The following is a 22862-nucleotide window of genomic DNA, read 5'->3' on the forward strand; positions in this document are numbered from 1 at the left end:
TACATTAATCAGACTGAACCTTAGTATATGGTGCAATGGCACTGATAAGATTGTTTTAATTGTTCACACAGTCTATAATGTTTTGGCAGCTTTCCTTTCTGGTTTTGGCTGCAGCAGCACAATTGGACAGTTTTCATAATTTTAGAATCCCCACATATTTCAGGAATAAAGTTTGTTGTACGTATGAGGAATATGTGACTTCTGTGCATTTTTTGAATATAGTCACCTGGTGCCAATGTTAGTCCTTTAACGTGAACATGTTCAAAAAACTGGGCTGCTTTAATGAGTTGACAACCAGCTTCGTGGACAGTCTAGCCTAACTGTGGTTGTTTGGTTTAGTTAATTCAGAAAACAAAAAGACACCCAGGGTATGTTTATGTTTCGTTGTAACCATTAAGACTACTGGATGTACACTACGGTTCAAAAGTTTGGGGTCACCCAGACAATTTCATGTTTTCCATTAAAATTCACACTTTTGTTCATGTGCTAGCATAATTGCTCAAGGGTTTTCTAATCATCATTTAGCCTTTCAACACCATTAGCTAACACAATGTAGCATTAGAACACAGGAGTGATGGTTGCTGGAAATGTTCCTCTGTACCTCTATGTAGATATTCCATTAAAAATCAGCTGTTTCCAGCTAGAATAGTCATTTACAATTAGATTAACAATGTCCAGACTGTATTTCTGATATATTTAATGTTATTTTCACTAAAAATGATTTTCTTTCAAAAAATAAGGACATTTTGAAGTGACCCTAAACTTTTGATAAGTATGCATGGGCGATTAAATGAATATATTGATTTATTTTGCTTTCTAAAAATGTTTGAAGAAATTAAACATTCTGTGTTTTATAATTGTATCATGTTTCCTGTCTCAGTCGTCCTGTCTGGTGGGGCACCTTTGTACAAGGTGGATTCAGCAATCTGTCCCGAAACACAGGCAGACTCTTGGCTACACTTCTGCTTAGCATCCAGCAATTTCTGACTGTTTGCCTGCATCCCTCAGGAGGGCGCAAGGAGGAAGTGGAGTGGGTGCTGGGAGATTCCTGCTGGCTGGCAGATGAGCAGATGACTTCTCAACTTGTGCAACCAGCTGTTGTCGCAGCTACATCTCCTGGTCCAAGCCACACCCTGCTATGGGTGAACAGTGCAAACGTGCCTTGTATGTGAAAACTGCTTGCGTTCATGTGTGTGTGTGTCGTACCAGTGGGAATGCGTGGGAGATTTTGCCGTCAGGGGGCAGCTTAGCTCCAAAGCCATAGGCAGGAAAGAGCTTGTCACTGTCGTAGTCCTGGATAATCTCTCCCACTGCTTTCAGGGCCATGGCATATGCATTCATCTGGTAGGGACTCATATAGTGGAGGGAGGTGGGCTGGGATGGGTTACCTTAGAAGGAAACACACACAATACAATGACAGGAATGATAATATATCAGCCCCTTTTATCATCTTTTTTGAATTCTGTGAAATAAAAGGAACACTATAGCACCAGAGGATTACAAGCGATGATCAATGCCAAGAAATATGAAATTTGTTCCATTCCTTTTTTTGAGGTTTCCCCGAGGTAGCATGCAGCATTTGAATTTTTAATTTCAATAGGGACAGGCAGAGTATGAGATAAATTATGTGAAAAAATGTAGCTGAAACTGTAAGATCTGATAGTTACAGAAAAGAGACAAGATACCTTATCTCCTGAAAAATCAAAGATTTTCTCTGTGGAGTTATCATTTGATGTAATCCTGTTAATGCCTGCTACAGTCGTTGAAGTGGTGCCAGCACTACACTTAATGCACACGTGTAAGATTAGCCAAATGTGACTGAATGCCAGCTCGCTGTTCTCCTCTTGCTTTAAGAAGGTTTGAACTCTCTCTTCTGAAAGGAGTGCCCTGCTTTTAAAGGGGATGAAAGGGAGGGGGGTGATTTGATTAGCCACGAAAGACGCCTGCTTCCAACACACCCACTGATAATGTATTCCCCCTAATCCCATCGAGCTTCCAACCGCGCCGCAGGTGTACTGAGCGCCTCTGGCCATGAAAACACCAGACACATTCAGCATATCCTGTGCACCTTGCACGGGTGACTACACTTTCCATCATGTGAAAATAAGAATCTCAATGTAACAATCTATTCAAATGAGCAGTGTACTCAACATCACAAGTTCAAGTGTAAATGCCATGGAAAATGCAGGGTCACACAACATTATAGAGAGGAAAAGGGACAAGTGCTTTTCACACCAAAGAGGCACATTTTAAAAGCAAAATCTTTCCAGTCTGCACTAAAAAGTATCAGAGAAAAAGAGGAAAAGTATCACACAGAGAAAACAACAGTTTTAAGAGCACAATTAGGGATATAACTTGAGCACATTCTATTAAAGTGGAGTGAAGGTACATTAAACACTAACCCCACCCCCACCCCCCTTTTTTTCTTTCACTGGTAGAGTTTTGCATTGTGTACCTAAGCTTGGCTATATTTTGTCTGGAAAAAAAAAAGAGGAAGATATGAGTGGACCCAATCAGTTACCTGGTGGGACTCCACACTGCACTGTTAAGATGAAAGGGTGGCACAGTGTCAGAGGATTTACAAGATTTGCCTAGGCAAGAAAACCTAAACATAACCTAAAAAAGTTTAAGATTTCCAGACAAAATGTGATCATATGTTTTCTTGCTGAGTTATGTAAACAGATTATAACCGGCATACAGCAGGCAGGCGATTAGACTAATTTAACACAAAATTGGAAGCAGGGGAAAATATCCTATCTGACTCAAAGCTCTTAAGCTTACTATTAAACTAACATGCTGTTCTAAGCATTTAGGTCAAAGCAATGCTTTGCAGTGTATTGGGAATATTGTGTGTCTTGTTAGTTTTGTGTATCTTATTATGTTTATACCATGGTCTGAATTTGCCTGTAAGTTTGTTTATAGCACAAAACGAAAATGGTGAGGTCAATAGCTTTGTAAGAATTTGGACTTTTAACCTAATAATGGAGTTTCATTTTGTCAGAATTCACCAGAGAATCACTCAAGTTATTATAATTATTCGTTAATGTATTTAGCAGATTTGACGAAAGCTCAGCCCGACACTAAGACAACAAAAAATGTCAACTTCATCGTGTTGAGGAAGAAAAGGATCCCAAACTCATTAGGTTTTTAATCTCTGCCCGGACTGTTAATCTGTTCAGTATGAACGCTTACCAAAAACTTTAACCTTCTACTGGTCCTGGCAGAAAAGCTAGAGCTCATCATCCATCCTCAGACGGACATAAATGGCTGTACAAAATTTCATGGCAATCAATCAAAAAATTGTCATTTCAGTCTGGACCAAAATGGTGGACTGAGACTTAGAATTCCCACGAGGAGAGTCAAGCCAACATCAATTCAATGTTGTCAATGGATTCCACAAAAAGCCACCTGGTAGAGCAAAGCCTCTTGTTAGTCAGAGAGTACAGGTGGAGGATAGAGTGAAGGTAAAGTAGGGGAAGAAACAGGTCAGAAACTAACAAAGACCTCATTTTTTAAAATTTCACTTTAATATAATATATGCCACTTTCTATTAAACATTGTTTAACAGGACATATGCTTTCTTGAAAAATGCTAGTTAGCTCAAGTTGAAATTAAACTGTCAAGACAACTACTACAATTTGAGCAGAACATGAGGTAGTACAAGTTATTGTCACCAACTTTTAACATCATTAATGTCTGTGTAGATTTTAATGCTATAGAATATTAAAACTCCCTGTTCAATTAACCATTTAAACAGTAGTCCATGCATATACTTCCTATGAGTATTCTCTCCTTCCCTAAATGCAGACTATCACCACCATTCTTGTATCTGATGCAGGACAGAGCCCTTTTAGAAAGATTTTATTGTCGTTTGTACATCGCCACACTGAAAGCAAATGGCTTTACAGACTTGCTCTTTAACATCCATACATAGTTTTTGACTCAAATGTAGGCCATCATATGTAGAAATATGTTTCTAGACAGTGTTGCATGGTGATCCTGACACCACAATGCCCCCCCCCCCCCCCCCCATAAATGTAGACACTTGCAAGTGAACATCATGTATCTAAAATGCTCCGGTCACCATTAACTCACCGTTCGATGCTGTGAAATCTATCGCCACTGTGAAGTTCAGTTGTGTTCTGTTGCATGTAAAGTGAGAAAACAACAAAGAGCATCACACACAGCAGTACACTTGATACACACAATCTCCAACACACAAACACCAATGCAATGAACTGTGATCTGTGAGTGCACTGGTTGACTGGCTAATTAGTATGTCAAGACATACTCTCTGCACCATCTTGAAGGTCTAATTGGGCAAAACAAATGAAACCGGTAATTAAAAGTGAATGAACTGAATAAACTTGGTATCGACAAATGAGATTTACCAATGCAAACTATCCCAAAATTTTCCCCTTTCCCCCTGAATATGAATTCAGTATGCTACTCACACAAGAGCTTTTGGGAGACTCAATATACAGACACACACAAAGACACAAACAACCAAAATGCTGGCTGTTGACACTCACTGTGAGTGTGGGCTAATTATTATTCCACTCACCCTCCTCTGATGAAATCCACGAAGGTATACTCGGACTCCACTTTGAAGGACAGCAGAGTTACCTGGCAAACACACACACACACACACACACACACACACACACACACACACACACACACACACACACACACACCAACACACAAACACACAGATAAACAGAGAAAGAAGGTGGAAGAGGGACCAGGGCCAGGTAGGCAGGAAGGCAAAAACAGGTGGCCAGACAGCAAAAGGAGTCAGTGAGAAAGAAGCAGATGTAAGAGGTGATGATATTTAGACTATATAAATATATAAGACAACATAAAATACCAATACAGAGGAAATGACAGGCAGATAAAGGTGGATGTGGGCGAACTCACAGTCCCAGAATTGATGTATTTCTTCTTTTTTCCTTTCTTCTTGGGATTTAAAACCTGCCAGTGATAGACAGAGTAAGTTAGTGATAGAAGAAAACATTTTATACCCTGGGATGATGTCTAATAATGAACATGAATAATTCAGCAGATCCCTGATAACACGACAGCCCGTGAATTGAAACTGGCATTATGTTTAACTGTGTGTGTACACAGAGAGCTGAGAAAATCCATCCATCTATCATCTTTACAAATCTGATTAAGAAACTTGCTTTCTGCTTTCAGATCAGAAGATCCGCGGAGACATTTGTGATTTCTTTATTCATTGCAGTGATATCAATTTGTAAGCTTGGAACAAAGTAGTCCTTTGTTAAGCAGATTTTAATAAGCTGGTAGTATAATGGAGTTTGCATTGGAAGAGTTTAATTGCTGATGGTATGTGAATGTATGCTAAATTGTTCCAGCACAATGAAGGCAGTAAATTATTCCGTCTTTTCCCTTCTATTATATTGGATCTCAGTACTCCCTATTATACAGATGAGTTTCAGATTACATTGTTAATATAATTGTGATATATATAAAACTTTTTTAAAAATCTACATTAACAATGAACATGGATAAAAATAACTATATAATAACTATAAAAATAAAGATCAAAGATCCAAAGCATCACCGTGGTCCTGGTTCTTTCTTGACTCTTCTCAATACTGGACTGAAGTTAACATGATTTTTTTGGTATAACAGTAAATACAGCTTTGGGAACATTTATTATTTTCTTTGCTAAGTCTATGCTACAGGACTTCAAGAAGAGTGAGTGCTTTGACTGGCCAAAAGCTTCAACGTTAGGAAAGCTGAATCTGCTGCTTAAATCAATTCAGCACTTATGGAGACATGATTTGTGTTCAACTACAAGGTTTTCTACCACTCTGATATCCAGCCCACTAGGGTAAACAGCTAGTGTAGCATGCACGCCTTTCTACCATGCTGAAATCACAGACAGAACATGATTTCTCAAAGATAAAGTTGAAATAATCAAAACTGGAGATAAAAACATGAACCTGTATGATGGTTGCATAATTTCAGAATTGTTACTCTGCCAAGGAACGCAGGTACGTGACAGTTGGCGTACGTTTGTCCGTCTGTCTACTTAAAAACGGAATAATAGATTTGGATGAAATTTTCAGGGAAGGTCAGAGATGACGCAAGGACCACCTGATTAGATTTTGACAGTGATGTGACTTACAGTCTGGATCCACTGATTTATTAAAGATTTCTGTATCATTGCCAGATAACGGCACAATGTCACTGTAACTATGACAACAAGTGAACACTACGTCAGCTACCTGCTGACGATCACATGATTGCGATCCCACTACAAATCCACCGCTGTGGACTTATCAGGACTTATCATACAACGACTGAGCAGTCTTGGCGGAGTACTGCGCTCACTGAGTGCTATTCTTGTTAATTATTATTGTTAATTGTGGATGCTAATGCAAGTTTGACCCAAGCATGTGTGAGCTGCTGAACACATTTTAAAGTCTAGTGGGAAACAGCGCTGCTAGAGATTTCACATTAGACTGAGACCTGCAGAGTTCCCATTTTTCTTTTGAAAAGTGGACATGTACACAGTAGCTACTGTATCATTATAGTCCATTACCATAACAATAACAAAATCACAAAACAAAATCCATACAAGTATGATATTATTCTCTGTATCTATTTGAGAAATGATTGACTCTATTGAACTGAAGGTTGCATTTGGTGTTACATCCACAAAATGTTGTGTGTTTTTTCACCCTGAGAGCATCTATATTTATGAGCTATTGGAGCACCCATACTTCAGTCCTCCAGCTTAGAAAAGGTTGTATAAGCCTTCTGAGAGTCAACTAGTTAAAGTTAAAGTGTCAAAATCATCTAAATTGGAGTTAGAAGGTCTTCATAAGATGAAAGCGGTGAGAAACAACAAACCACCCCCAGGTCATGCCTCACCTCATAGACATTGAATTGGTTCTGCCCCCGAGACAGCTCTCTGTAGCTGGTGGTGAACTCGCCAATGAAGTCATGGCTGCAGACAAACAACACCCACACAGACAGGCGAGCATGAACACAAATTTCATAATCTGAGACCAATTGTTATTTATTTCCCTCTGTCCATCTTTGCTCCTACCAATCTCCTAGTATCTGCACAAGTTGGCAAAGCTATTTTTTCATCCATAGAACGTACATGAAGCATGTAATTTGGGATTCATCAATGCGAATCATTAGCGAATGCTTATCTGCAGATGCATTTTACCTTCCATCTCGATCCCAGTCATAGACGTCTACCTTCACAGTCCTGAAATAGACAGAGAGCACTTTATTTCTCAAGATCTGCTCTCTCTCTTGTCAGTTAAAAGAGAACCTCAACTTGTGTTTAATTAAAGAAAAAAATACTTTCACTCCACTACACTGGGAGCAGATACAGCAGTTACATATTCACTGATTCAATAGCGTCCCACTGAAAAGGATTATTGACACAGTAGGTACGGGTCGTTATGTGAACTCTGTGTACACGAGCTTCCAGTCAGTGAGGATAATCAATTTCACATGTGGGAGAGAAGGTTGCATGCATTACCATGGATGTTTAAGTCCTGCCTCATGCAAAGTGCCAGATATATATTGTGCTGTAGGTCTGTGGTGTATGAATGAGACTTGTTCAAAATGTCACAGGTTAATGGAAGTCATTAGAACAGCTATGATGGGAGCTACTTTTACACAAAAACTCTCACTGCAAAGACTTCCAACCCTCCATTTATCTTCTGTGGGGCGCAGGTGAATCACTTAGTGGGGCATTATGGGAGATGAAAAATGGCATTTGTGGAGAAAGTAGTTGGTTGCTAATTTACACAATGACTGCAAATGAGAAACCAACTGGCTCGCTTGTAAACGACCAGTAAATGTGCCAAATGTCTGAGAGGGTTTGTTCAGAAAGGAAATTTTGAGCTTGTGTTATTTGCGTGAATTTGGGCAGTTGATGCAGTTTAGGTTTATTTGCCACAAACAGTCAGTAAACTGATAGACAGGAATTTCAGTTCCATCTCACAAATAATGTTGCATTTGTCCTCTTCTACTCATATCTTTTCATTGACATAGTTTGCTACCACAGCACCCTTGAAATTAAGATGACAAATATTTATAATTAACCATATAAAATGAGGTGAGTACCATGACTATGCACTGTTTTAGGAAATTATCTAAAAATGAAAATACAGCATAAACTATATTTGTGGCTCATTTTAAAGATGTCTGCTGAGCTGTCCACATGTAGGCACAGCAGCTCTGGAGTACAAAACGAAGTCCTGTGTTGGCATCCTATGTTTTAGAGACAGTCAGAGTTAAGCTGAGAGTCAGGTACAAAGTTCAGTACCACCGAATCCCATTATCTGTCTGTAAAATAGGGAGCCAGGGGATATCCTAGCATAAAGACTGCAGACAATAGTAAACAGCTGACCTATCTTTGTCCAAAGGTTTAAAATATTTGTCATACATGAGCGTGAGATTATGATGTGTGGTCGTGTATGAAAAAATTAGCTGAGGGTGCCCAGATAGCTCAATAGGTTGAGTGAGTGACCCATGAACAGGAGCTATAGTCCCCAATGCAGTGGGCTGGGTTTGATTCCAGCTCACTGTCCTTTGCTACAGGTCCTCCCCCCTATTCTTCTCCCTGCTTTCCTGTCTGCCTCTCTCCAAACCCATCAAGTAAAGCCAGCAAAAAGCCAAGAAAATAACTTAAAAAAGAAAATAAATTAGCTGTGTATGGTTCAGCCTGTGTCACTTGACCTTCATCTTAACCACGGTGTAATACGGGCAGATTTTCACACAAAATTGGTCCCAAACAAGACCATTTACCAGTCTTTTTAGTTGTATTGTGAATAGAACATAAATGTTTTGCACAAACAAGTGATTTTGTTGCAGTTATGTTTGATTAGGTGGTCTCTCCCTGCCGTAGTCTCGGTTCAGACTACCAGCAATATCAGCACATTTTAAAGCCAGATCCCATAAAGGTTTGCCCAGTGTCCAACAGCCCCATATGAAAGGCTCCAACATACAACACTGGTGCATGTATTGTCCTAAAGTGGTGTAGGTCTAAAAAAAACCTATAAAGGGATAAGAAGAGGATAACAGTTCCAATTACTGAGATAAAGGCACTGTGCTCTTCTGTATGCAGCATTGTATGCAGTGTGTACCTGACAGCATTTGGCCATTACAGATGCCCATAGTCCAACCTTACTTTATGTAGCTAACAGAGTGCGTGCCAAAACTGAGTCAGTCTAAATAACACCAGTGCTGGTCTCTGGAATACCATGACCGACTGCTGGCATTATTCTGACCGCCCCAGCAACAGCTGCGTAAGTGTTTCTTTCTTCTTTTTATCATAGAAGAATTTACCTACAAGTTTCTAAATACATCAGTCTGGCATTGTATCCACTCTCTATTTGAACTGTGCAAAATGTTTTCTGACCTGTCGTAGTCACCATTGCAGAGAGCTCTAACAGGTATGGTGAAGGGCTGCCACACCGGGTTCAGTGTGTTCTTGATCACCTCCGTCTTATGGCAGATGGTGAACCTGCCAGCAAAACACCAGACATGAAGAACCCAAAGGGGGAACACATTCGCATTGTACCAGTGAAGATGATCCAACCTCGCTTATCTCCCTCTGCAATTCTGCAAAATGGCTTTGTAGGTTGTGTCTTTTTATATCTGCCTAAGTATATCTGGAGGGTATGACAAAATTCCAGGTGGAGCTTTATTGCTACAAAACATCCCTCCAAGGCACAGCAGTGGAAAGGAGTAATAATCTGAAACGATGATAGAGGCCTCAATTTGTGGTGTCACTTGATCCAGAAAAAAAACATGCAGTAAAGTTAATTTGTATGGAAAACAAGTAAAATGAGAACCATATGTGAAAACTGGTATCACTGAATATATGGATAGTCATCCTGTCCAACAAAACAAGCCAACTCTGTTTGTGATTTCGGCAGTGTCCCACTTTACAGAGTGTGCTTTCTACTTCACACCTGCCGATATGTGCTTCGATCAGCAATACCTTAAAGCAATGGATAAGTGCTGGAAGTGATTTCTTGCAACAGCCTTCCCCCTCAGTTCCCATAGCTGAGCAAACCGATGTGAGAAATGTGGGAAATGCTCAGCCATGGTGTTGACTACCTATTTCACTCATGACATGTCTATTAGCATATAAAAAGGCTGCTGTGTGGACATTTGAACAAGGTAAAAAAAAAAATCACTTTCATTAGAGGGGATCTTGAAAAATGTGAAAGCTCTTTTGCCATTTTGTGCACCCTTCTGGGACAGTCCCTTGTATCAAGCTTTGGTCTGTTCATATCTGAATAATGTACATATAGCCCCTACCAGAAGTCAATGAAAGTTTGTACATAGTGGTGTCATGGGTATAAACAGTGGCTGAGTTAATGTTAAAGACACAGATGATCATTTGAGCCAACCCCAAATACCCACACTCACGTTCCATCCTCATTACTCCGGTAGAAAACCAGGAAGGGGTCAGATTTGCCAAAAAAGTCTTTCTTGTCCAGCTTGTTGGCACACAGCTGCATGGTGGCAATATCCTGTCGGAGAAGACAAGCAGTTTTCATCACACTTTTTTCTGATGCAATATCATGTCTATGTCAGTAACTTGTTTTCTTGAGGAACTTTCTTGGTAACAATAAAATCATGGTTTGTGCAGGACTCGGGCGCAACAGTTTGCAAGCATCCCGCTGAATTTGAAGTATTTGGCAGCATAAAAACTCATGAATAATGGTGATGCAAATGTGGATCAGAATCCCAAGCAGCAGGCCAAGAGCAGTTGGTCCGCGTTAATAACCCATGCGTGCATACAGATCACAGTGATTGCGGTCCATTGTTTCATCTGAATTGCACATTTTATTAGTGGGATATTATGGGATGACTGCAACATAGTCAGAGGCGGAGAGAGCTCTCATACATATGTATTATCGGAGTTAACAAGGAGCTGTCTATATATATATATATATATATATGATGAGGGTTTTTACTCAATTGCTCCTGTGGGAAGGAATCATGGGAAACCTAAGCTTGCCACTGACAGATAGGGGTTGTCAGGCTCACACACACATACACAGACAAACACATGCACCTCTATACAACACACATCAAAATTCCTGAAGAGTGTTTGGACCTTGTCAGGAGCAAAAACCTCCCAAAGTAACGATGGTAAATACAACCAAGACAAGCCTGTTCACATAATATCCTCTGGAGCGCACACACACTCACACTCAGACACACACAAACACACACAGGATATTCTGTTAGCATCTGACTGGCTGGTTGGTATTAATATATTATAATGGCAGGGGAATCACCAAACTCGAAAAGAAATTCACGGCAGGAAGCCATCTTGACAGTTAATCTTAGACACATTTAGAGAACTGTTGAGAGGCTTTCCTGACAAAACCTCAAATGTCCATTGGCACAGAACACTTAAGAACTAAACTTGAAGGTGTGTGTGTGTTTGTGTATGTGCACACATGGGGATACAGCAGCGCCAGAGAAAATAAAAAATGTGCTTTTTCGGACATTTTGGACTGCGTGCATGCATGCATGTGTGCATACTGACCCTGCAGTTACTGAGCTCTTCTGCAGCAAAGATAATGACTCCACACTTCTTCCCTGGAATCCCACTGAGAGTGAAGGAGAGGCAGTAAAAGACAGAAGGAAAAAGTGCAGCATAGTGTAATTGTAGCATAGCATAAATAATAGAAGTACCGAGCAGATGTCATTTATTGCTGTTAGCTGTTATTGTGCTAAGTGACAGCCCTGTATGCAGATCCTGAGTTCCTGGAAAAAGCCCACACAGGGACCTGCAAGCCATTTCTAAAAATGGCTTCAAGTGGCAATTAGCTGGCATTACCAATAGTATGTAATGCTTGTCACACAAAAGCAGGTAAAAATTTAAAATATCCGAGTGTATTGAAAACAAAGTTACATAAGACTGTTCTCTTTTTGTGTTCTTCTTATAGATGACACAACCGAAGTAATGTTCCAATGAAAGACTCGCTTCAGATCAAATTAGCATGCATGTGTGTGCAATGTGTCTTATTATTATTCTTGTTTTTATTTCTGCATTGGCTTCATATTTTAGCCCTGGAGTTTGCCTCTTGCAAATAACCTGAAACTGCTTGGTCATCAATTTATTCTTTCACTCATTTTTTAAGAAGAAGTAGGAAAAAAAAGGTAGATGTTTTCTGCTTCCAGCCCTTAAAATAGTGGATTAACTGCTTTTCTTTGCAACATATCACTAAAAATAGAATATTTTCAGAGTATGGACAAAAAACAGGTTGTTTTTTGTGAACAGTGGTGTAATGAATTGCTTAGTGTAAAAAAAAATGTGTAGTATGATTTTCACAGTTGCTTATGTTTCTATTGGATTATCAGAAGGTGATTTCATACATTTGCCTGCTGCTTAGCATCGAGTGTGACTTCTGATCTGGTGAGAGGCAGCCAAAAGCCTTTTTAGGATCACAAAGACACTCCAATAATGCAACAGCTCATCCAAACGACTGCACTTCCCAGGACCCCAAGAATACATGGGCCAAGTTTGAAGATGATCAGATGTGTAGTCACTCAGAAGAACACAGAGATTTTTTTTTTTTTCCTGAATTGTTGACTTTACTCTCAGAGAAAAGGACTTGCAAATATCCACATTTGAGAAGCAGGTGCCAGAGAATTCTTGTTTAAAAAGGTATAAATAACTCATCAGTCATCCAAGTATTTGCAATTTCATTTTCTGTCAACAGACTAATCAACTCATTTCAGATCAAGAGTGATGGTTAGTTTCCTCTGTTCCTTAGGATATAATGTGATTTTAGGATCACTAGAGGCCCAGCAACATGTTTTTCCCAGGCCCCGTAGGCAAAGTCATATGTGTCATTTACGCTGCAATTAATTCACTCTGTCTCCACTGCGCTTGTTTCAATTGATAGACTATCTCTTCTATGCATGTAACAATAATTTCTTGACTTTTTAAAAAAATATATATCCATATATTTGAGGGTCATTGGGTAGGCAAATGGGTATGTGGCTGGAAGTTCTTGAATATAAAAGTCTTTGTTAATGTTATGGGTAACAACTGTGCTTTTTTGATTCAGATTAAACCTACAGCAGAAATGTGTTTGTCTCACTGGTGTCCTCATATATCAGAGACACACGACACACAAGCAGCCCAAAGCACCTCCATAGTGCTATTAGCTGTCAAAAACTCCACCGGGTGCTTTTAATGACACATAATAGCAGACGACGGAAGCAACTAAAGCAATTAAATATTCGCTCAAGTGATTGAAGTAGATTTGACTTTCTGTTTGTTTCCAAAGTGTAAACAGCGTAAAAGCAGCAGTTCTGGTGAATCGTTAAATCGAGAAAAAAAAACTGTTTAGTCCACATGACTGACTGAAATGCAAAAGCCAAAACATGTGCAGGTGTGCACATGCATAGGTTCCTTCCATCTTGGGTCTTTTTTATCTCTTCCATGTGTTCAAGGTTAAAGCTCTTAAAGGTTGTTTCTTCCCTTTCTTTTGTTTCTCTCACATTTAAGTCACATTAAATGTAAAGTCCTGAGTGGGAACTGACTGCAGTGAAAGGCTAATTCACTGAACTGTCACAAAGGAGAGAAATTGAACAAAAGAATAAAAAGGAAAAACACTGTTGATGTCTATTGAAGAGGAAGGCTTGGAGAAGGGGAACAGAGTGGGAGTGAGAGCAGATAAATGAACTTTGTGACAGTCGGGGCACAAAAAGGCCAAGTCTGACTGCTGTTTCATTTAATTTCAAAAGAGCTGAAGGAGGGCGAGTGAGGAATGTATGGAGATGGAAAAAGGCTTAAAAGAAAGATGAGAGAAGGGAAAAAGAAGGAGCGATAAACTGAAGAGACACTTTCCATTTGCATTGACTTATCTTTGCATCAGTTGGTACCAGACGCAATTGAAGTTGAAAAGCCTAATTTTCATAACTTTAATCATTAAGGTATAGTATTATAATAACATATGAGACTGATTCACATTGTAACAGGTCTGGGGAAAAAAAGACTGAGAATAAGCAAAATGAGCCTGCTCCATGTTTGTTTCTGACTCTTGTTGTGAGCTTTCATGTGTTGGTGGGTAGCTCTGACAACTGGGATCTAAGCAACACGCATCAAAGGCTGTGAATGTTGATTGTGACTGATAATTACAATCAAAGCGAGATTCAAAGCTACTTTCATCAGTTTATCTTAATAGTTCTATTCAAAAAAGAAAAAAAGGAGTAATTGTGACACTGCTATTTAACAGCCTTCTTATGTCTGAAATACGGACCGGACTGGGGGTGAAAATCAGCCTGAGGGAATTTAGTACAGAGCAGAAATTCAATTTCTTAAGGTTCCATATCATGTCTTTTTTCTGAAATTAAAAGAAGTCTTACATGTACCCAGAATGTGTCCTTCATTTTCTCAACTCAGAATATTGCAAAGATTCTTCTTTAAACTATGATCGTATAACTCCTGGTATCAGATATATTATTAACCGGCTGTTTCAGTGCCTATAGCTTTGAATTCAGATTAACTGCTCATGTTTAAGCACCCCTCAGGAAGAAGACTCTCTCTGCATCTGGAGTGTAATATTTCTGGGTGCAAAATACTAAAAGTAAAGATGATACAACAAGAAAGGCACTCAGAGGGCGCAGTACTCTGCCAAAGCTGCTCAGTCGTATCATTTCCGATGGATAAGTCCTGATAAGTCTGCAGAGGTGGATTTGTAGTAGGATCACAATCATGTGATCGTCAGCAGGCAGCTGTTTGGTAGCATCACTACCAAAATTTAATCACTCAGTCCTTGCGTCATTTCTGACCTTCCCTGAAAATTTCATCCAAATCTGTTAGTCTGTTTTTGAGTAATGCTGCACACAGATAAAGACACAAATGTACGCTGATCGTCACATAACTCCACTGTATTCCTTAGCGGAGTAATTATGTCAAATGCTATTAAGCTGAAGAATAGAGTGAAGACGTGTATGAACTACATATTAATGAAAGTTTTAATTATCACTGAGGCTTTGGAGTACTCAAAACATAATGGTGTAAACTTAAGCCAATATAACTTTTAGAAGAGGTGTATCAGAAACACAATACATAAAGGTATAACATATGAAATTTGTCTCAAAATAATAGGTGACGCAAAATCTGAACATGTCTGGGCATGTTTTCTGTAAAACATGACCTAATAATAACCTAGCACATGTCCTATGTAGGATGTGACCTAATGGTGAAATATGATAACCTGATGTCAAGATCTAACCAATAGATTTAGAAAAATATAATGGCGTCAAAACTGTCTCTAAAAAGAGGCGTGGATGACCAACTCTCACAGCATAAAAAACAACGCACTGCTCAGTATCTTCAGTTTTTCTTGTAGTGTTATCACTGCCAGGAATTGCTCCTGCTGTGTGTCCCCCCCACCCACAATCTCCCGGAGCGTCTGCAGCCCCTCCCGGATCTTGATCTCCCTATCTCGGACTCCCCCCCCCCCCCCCCCCCCCCCCGGCTCCCTCCCCTCCTGAAGAATCCCCCAGCTCCGCCATCACACGCCCCGTCACGTGCTGGCCACCACCTGACCCGGAGCTGCAAACCACCAGTCCTTGCTCCGTCATCTCAGCGTCCTCCATCTCACCGGTGCCACGCTCCTGTCCTCCCGGGCGGCCGCCCACGGCTGATCTCAAGCTCCACCACTCCTCCTCACTCCCCTCCTTAGTTACTTCCCCGATCCTCCCTCGTCTCCCTTCATGCCTTCCCCACTATCCCTCCACCATTAAAGCCTGTATTCCGTTCAGCCTGTCTTGCTGTGTGCTCTCTGCTCGGGTTCCAAATCTAGATTCGTAACATGCTGCCCTTAAATGCTGACTTCTCCTGGTGATTTTTTAAAGATTTTCAAAGAAACTTTTTAGACATTTGAACACGGTCATGTCTTAGTCTCTGGCCCATCATTTGGGATTTAATATCCACTTCATCACATCTATGAGAGCTCAGAGCAAAACAGGTGACCACTGCTTTGAAACGGCTCTTAAGTGACTGCTGGTGAACATGGAATATTAATGGGCTGCATTTCCATCATTTTTCCATGCTTTTTCTCATAACAAAAACAGAAAAATATGTAAATAAGAACAGTTGTGTTCGGAATTCAGCTGTTTTAAGATGCAGTTTATGTGAGTACAGAGTGCAGGAGAGAAGCAAACAGGTTTAAAATGCTAACAGAAGCTGCTTTTAAGTTGCAATGAAGCACAACAAGGGACCTGAAAACACAACCATACCATATTTTTCCCCTTTCAGTGAATTACCCTAATTTAACAAAATAGTAGATCATGAAATTGAACTCCTTTGCATTCTAAAAATACTGGTTTCATTCAATGGCTACAATGTCTCAAGTTGTTCTTAAAAGGTTAATTCAACCTGGTACATTTCCCATTATTGTGATTATTATGGCTAACTTTGCACTTGGCTCTGCTGAAAGTACGTTGAAACAAATACAGTTAAAGGAATGTCCGTTTCAGTCAGCAGATTTCTGTGTTTACTTTCAATCAGACTCATGCTAATTGCCCACCACTAAATGCTGTTCACAAGCTGTTTTGTGCCACTCCTCATTTCCCTGAGTCTCTACAACAGAGGCGAAGAGTGCACTGGACTGAAAGAACCACAATAGCCACATCCACAGTATCAGGAAAAAAGAAAATAGCTAGAGCCATTTATATAGAGATACATCCTTTGTTTCCACAGCTGGCAGCTCCAGTGACGGCTAAAGTTAAACTGTACGTCACAGTGTGTCTGAGACTTCACATCAATGCACCATTTTCAAATCCTCTTCCTTCTTACACACACATATACATGCACAAATCTTCTGCACACTTCTGTAAAATACAAATATTTGTGATGAGTTTATGTCTGCAGCACACATTACATGAGAACAAAATAGAACTACGGATTCCATCATAATGTTGAATTGTTATTCAGCTCAGCTCAGTTTGAATAATGGTTTGGTTATGAAAGTAAGAAGGAATAAATCTTCAGCCTTTGCAATATTCATCTAAAAGTTATTATCCCTCTTTTATAGATTCACTTTTTGCACCTTTTTTTAGGTTACATTTTCTTCCGCTGCCTTGCTCAGAAGCCGTAACCAAATCCAACTTTTTGGAAATAGGGGAGCCTAAGGCCAAGCCTGGAGGCAGAGCTGTTGTCCAGCGACCCTAAACGTTTCAGCTGTGTCCCAGTTCAGTGTCAAGAGAAAGCAAAATGCAGCATGCCCTGCAAAGGCATCACTGACACAGACTTATTTAGCTTTGATACTAAAGAAAAGCAAGGAGCATCAAGGCAGAGCTGACAGAAAATGAGAAAAAAGGGACAACTAAATGACTGTGATGGAAAAACTGATTTAAGGACATGGAGAAACGAGGGAGAGGGGGAAGAAAGAATGGCAAAAAAAAGAGCGTTAGCCACTCTCGCTTCGTCTCATAAATCCACAGCCTTCCATGACGTATTTTTCAAGTCGACGGATTCTCTTGCTTGAGCTGCCTGCCAGCTGTAGCAGGCAGCTACAATGACAGAATTATTTATGAATTTATCTACACAGTGTGTCCAACTGCACAGCCGCCAGCGAGCCCACCGGATACGAGAAGGGCCTCCACTCTGGAGTATCTGTCCGAGCCTTGACTGCTCACTGACTCTAGAACAATAATGACATGCTGTTCCTCCGCTGGTATTTACCCTCTGTTGTTTCTCATCACGGGCTGCATTAGAGGCCACAGAGACTTGTAAGATGTCAGCACTGTGTCTGTCGCTGTAAGCTTGAGTTATATGATCGCAAACAAAAAACAACACCCAGTTTGAGTGTATTGATTTGGAATACCACATCAATACAAAAAGAGGCAGCTGTGAGCCATTCCATCAGCAGCAAACAGCTCAAAAGAAATACAACAAGGCTAAGCTGCCATCTGCTATTAATTAAATCAAATCAAGTGTAGGTTCTTGACAGAACACTGATTGACCTCCAGGTCATATCACATATATCAGTTCACAGAGGTTTGTGCACTGGGGCATGGGCCTTTTTACTTTATCCTGTCTGGGAAACCCGTCTAGTTGCGTACATTCAATCTCATTATCAGTGTTCCTTCCTATTCAGCCACTCAGTGTATCTAACCTTGCCACATAATTATGTGCCGGATAGTCATAATATCCTCCTCTCTACCTACAAACAGCAGGTCATCTGCACCACATCTGAGGCCATGGACATCACCACTTTTCTATTCTTGGCAAAGTAAATTCTGCAAGCCGTAGTTCTTTCCACTAGATGAAAATACAACTTAATGAGACAAGTCTAAGCACATGGAACTTTATTGAGGCTACAACATCCTTTGGCTGTACTACAGTATATCGAGCTACTCAAGCATGATGGGGACCATAGTTGTGCAGTTATGGACTAATCTTCAGTATGTTCATTTTGACTCAATGCAAACTAATATCAAATGTTAGTCAAAGGTTTGGATCATGCAAGAACTGAGCCTTGAATCATTTGTTTCAATGACAGGGCTCGCCTCCCTACATGTAAATACTCCACCTACACAATATCCCACATCACTATTTTGCAAGGACAAAATACTAATCATGTACTGCAGACCAATGCGTGCCTATTGTAGCATGAATAGAAACACGTCCACTGTTCACTTTTAAAGTCTGCGTTAATAATGCAGAAACCATGAACTGGCCTTTCGTTCAAGCTAGTGGTATTTGGAGGGTGTTAAAATTTTCCAACCAATAATGTGAAGTGGTATGCATTCATTTCAGTTTTCTAATTCTTTGCCAACAGAGACTAGGGTTGAGTTCGGTGTGGGATCATCACTTATAGACTTAGGTTTCAGTTACACTTGTTATTTACTTTAGTTGTCACTCACTGCTTGGTGAGGTTCATGAAAATATCATGCTTTGGATTAAATCATACCTTTTCACAGCATGTTTGGTCTGATTCTTGTCAAACAGTTACATTGCAATGTTTTACTCTTTTTGAGTTTTGCCACCATATGTGTCCATATAAACATCCAAATTTTTCCATTTTTTTATTATTGGAAATGATGCATGTTAATATGTCATTGTGCTCTGAAATGAAAGCACAGAACAAACAAAAAATAAAGGTAAAAAAAAATCTATTCAGGAGCCAAAATATATTCTAAATTTTTAACTCATCAAAGTAGCCACCTTTAGCAAGGCGCTATCAGGAGACAAAACATACCTTAATATGTCCATCACATGGGGTTTGCATTTTTTTATGGTTTCTGTGGTTTTAACCCCAAAAGTATTAGTCTTGAGGGCAGCATTAGAAGATTACAGAATTTAGGCTTTCTTCTTTCTGTGTTTACATGCTGATGTAATTGATTTACTGCATATATTGCATTGCTTTAATAGCATCACAGTCTAAGTTTATTACACCAGGCTATTCAGCACAACCACTGCTGTGGATGGATTAGCTACTGCTGCTACTATGAGTGTTTCTAAAGAAGCTGCAACAAAAGATCGACCAAGAAGGTCACCTCACCTTGGAACTATTTTTCTCCATTAAATCAGTGTACTTTTACCTTCTCCTTGTGTTTATCCCCTAACCACTAAACTTATTTCTTATGCTTTTCATTCAATTAATCCGGTTCCCTCTTTGCGAGGGGCTATTCCCAAATCAGTTAACCTCTCTGCTTGTTTTCCTCTTTTTCAAGGCCACTCTGAAAAACACAATATGATATGTTGTATAGTGTCAATGCTGTTTGATGGGGAGTTCATACTTTATGTGCTGCAATGAAGCCCATCTCCCACATGCCTGTTTTCTTGTAAGTGCATAGTTCACATATATTGTTTTATGACCAGAGTGTAGCATTTAAGTGTTATCACTGTTACAGTAAGAATTACAGTAAGAATAGCTAATTTGGTGCTTTTCACTGTTTTAATTTTTGGAAAATGAAATCAAAAACAAAACTGACTCTGGCATTTCTTCTGTTTTCTCTGCTTTACCATAAACATACAGAACCTCGAGCCGAACACATCTGTGTATTTGACACACTCTTAATAGGATAATAATATGTTCTAATTTGTAGTATTGAGTTGCATTCAAGGGTCAGGTTACACAACGGTTGATCAAAAGGTTACGGGACTGTTTCTGATCTAATTAGGTCTTGTGCGGTGATATAGTGCTCCCACCTCTTCTGCAACGATTTTAATGCTCCTTGGAAGTCCTGTTCTGTAAACATGTTGAGCTTCTGCATCTGCATTTAGCACTGAATCTGTTTCACTGTGACCAAGAAGCAACCCTTGAACTTGAATTCCATTTTGTCAAAGAGGAAGAGAAGTCACAAGGAGCTAAATCTGGTGATAAGAGCAGGTGCAACGCCACACTTAAAGAGCTGACTATAAGTATGATTGGCTGGTTGTGCTGATGTGAAATAGCAAAATGGGACTGACTTAGTTGAAGAGCACATCTAAAGAACTAAGTTGCAGTTGAATATCCTTTCTTGCTTAGGAAAGTTGTCAGTGAAATGACTTGGAAGTATCTAAGTGCCAGCCATGATAAGACCTTGTTGACTTCTCTCAGTGCTAAGGAAGGGTTTACCGGAATCATGGAAGGAAAAGTGATAATGTTGTGCCACAATTTCTTGTGGCAGCAGCATTCAAGGCGATGCACCATCCATGACACATCTAAATCAGCATCTGCCGTCACATAAATATGTAGCCTTGTTTCGGAGAAGGTGGATTCTCTTTTCACCATGGTTGTCTATTCCTTTTCCTCCATGAAGCCACATGAGGTCAAGGAAATGTGTTTAGGAAAAGAGAAAGGACATAATTCTATTCGACTGCAACTGCTGAGAGACCAGGACCCAGTCATTAGCCAGATGAGGACCTCAAAAACTGAGAATCTGCCAGAGAAAATTAATTCTGTGACTAGCAAGAGAGTAACCACAGAGTGTCAGTAAGAGACTGACGAGGTGCTTAGTTGAGCAGAACTACTTGGCAAAATGATTTCTATTTTCAAAGTCATTCGTTGTAAAGTGAATCCAACTTATAGCAGGGGATTAATACAATATTTGAAAGTATGCATCAATCAGATTAAGCTCTCTACACTGCACCAGCTAAGGGAATTATTGATGCATTACAGTTTAGGTCATATAAATTCTGAAAAAGTTTTAAAAGCTAAATGAATTTTTCTTTCTGACAGTAGGTGAAGTTGCACTCATGACAGAGAGCAGGAGGATTCATTTGGACAGCTACAACTATGGGTGACAAAATTTGTATATACTGTCTATTAGTGGTGGGATGTGATTAAAAAAATCTAATTAATTAGAGCCCTTGTAATCAATTAATCGTGACTGATTGCACTTTAGTCAAATAGCAACATTTGACACAATAAGCAAAGTTCTTCAAATCAAATAAATTGAGGTTGATGACTGAATCATTGAATAGACATGTCCGAGAACGTCAACAACAACAAAATGTTTGTGTTTCATTTATATTTGTCTGTGCATTTTTCCTCCGTCAACTACAGTCACAAATTACTGCAAACTCAAAATGTAATTATCGCAATTATGTTTTACATTTTAAGACTTTTGTAAACTCAAGCACTTTCAGTGTCTTGAAAAGTGGTCTATTATCGGCTAGCTATTTCCCAGTACCAGGACTGTCGTAGCTAACGTTAGCTCTGGTGCTAACACCAATACGTTTTGCATTGAGGTGATGAAGTGCTGCAGTGATAAGAAATGTCTTTGTTGCACAGTTTGCACACGCTTTTATCCAGCTGCCATTGGGAGATTTTTAAAAGAAAACTTTCCGCCCAACAAGCTCAGTGCCCTCGTCTTCCTTCACTGCTCACCAAACTTTCTTGTGTGCTTACATCACTAACGTGCATCTTCTTCGCAGCTGGCAAACAGACTTTAGGTGCACTACTAAATTATCAGCGTGCCAGAATTAGGAAACTGAGAAACGTGCGTTTAAATTCATTATTTTTTAAAACATTATTTTTTTACATATATACTATTACTCTGATGTCTACTCATGGCCTCCATTTAACTGCAATTTAGTTTTATGATTGTATAAAAGCGTAGAAGAAGAAAAGCGGTACAATCTAAAATACTTATATGGTATAATTTGTTTAATTTGTGCTAAACAAGTAACAATATACAAAAAAGACTCAATACAGCTCTTAATCTAACAGCTCTGTTATCGCTGTCTTTCTGAAAACTGCCTTGTCACTCAGTCCAAAAACAGCCTCTTCCTTCTGTAAATCCTTTGTTGTTTCAACAAGTGGTGTTGCTAACAGATTAGACGTGTTGGCTGTATCCATGACTGTAACAGAAAAACATTGTCACATTATTCGCCAAGATGCTCAAAGCTGGCAAGCATGAAAGTAGCTCAAAGCTAATATCTGCTTGCTCAAACAGAGCCATTTCCAAACAGATCTTTGGTTTACAAGATGAAGTAACAACTAATTCTTGCCAATTGGAAGATACACAGTGGTAAATCTGTGCTGATTCATATCTTAGTGCGGGTAAGGGTGATTTTTTATTTTGTATTTTTCAATGGGACACTGGAACTGATAAAAGGAAGAAGCTATAGTTTCGAGTGATTTTTGGTGAACTTGAGCTCAGTGAGGAGCTGTAAAAGTCAAGTTATTTGACTTTGACAAGGATAACTGTACTTATTTGTCAAATTTGCAGCAGGGACATGTCTCATCTTTGATTTCAGGCCTGATAAAGTTAAGCATTCTGCACAGAAGATGAGCAGGAGAAGTGTTTTGTCGTCGTGGCTGTCGGAGCAGAGCAGGCCATATGATTACTGAACCATCACACCAGATGGCAGGTGATGGCTC

At 39.6% G+C, this 22862-nt stretch overlaps 1 protein-coding gene across 3 annotated transcripts in view; it reads right to left on the reverse strand.

Annotated features, from left to right (window-relative positions):
• cpne9 (copine family member IX) overlaps positions 1-22862 on the reverse strand; it is a 119098-nt gene that overhangs the window by 25892 nt on the left and 70344 nt on the right. For all 3 annotated transcript variants that reach the window (XM_051949446.1, XM_022193776.2, XM_022193775.2), the window contains 9 exons: positions 11570-11633; positions 10438-10541; positions 9419-9523; positions 7211-7252; positions 6907-6982; positions 4921-4974; positions 4565-4626; positions 4096-4142; positions 1207-1388 (listed from right to left, as the gene is read on the reverse strand). In XM_051949446.1, coding sequence (XP_051805406.1) covers positions 1207-1388; positions 4096-4142; positions 4565-4626; positions 4921-4974; positions 6907-6982; positions 7211-7252; positions 9419-9523; positions 10438-10541; positions 11570-11633 — 736 coding nt within the window. The remainder of the gene's footprint in view (positions 1-1206; positions 1389-4095; positions 4143-4564; positions 4627-4920; positions 4975-6906; positions 6983-7210; positions 7253-9418; positions 9524-10437; positions 10542-11569; positions 11634-22862) is intronic.

This window comes from Acanthochromis polyacanthus, chromosome 6, assembly GCF_021347895.1.
Source record: "Acanthochromis polyacanthus isolate Apoly-LR-REF ecotype Palm Island chromosome 6, KAUST_Apoly_ChrSc, whole genome shotgun sequence".
Classification (NCBI taxonomy): domain Eukaryota; kingdom Metazoa; phylum Chordata; class Actinopteri; family Pomacentridae; genus Acanthochromis; species Acanthochromis polyacanthus.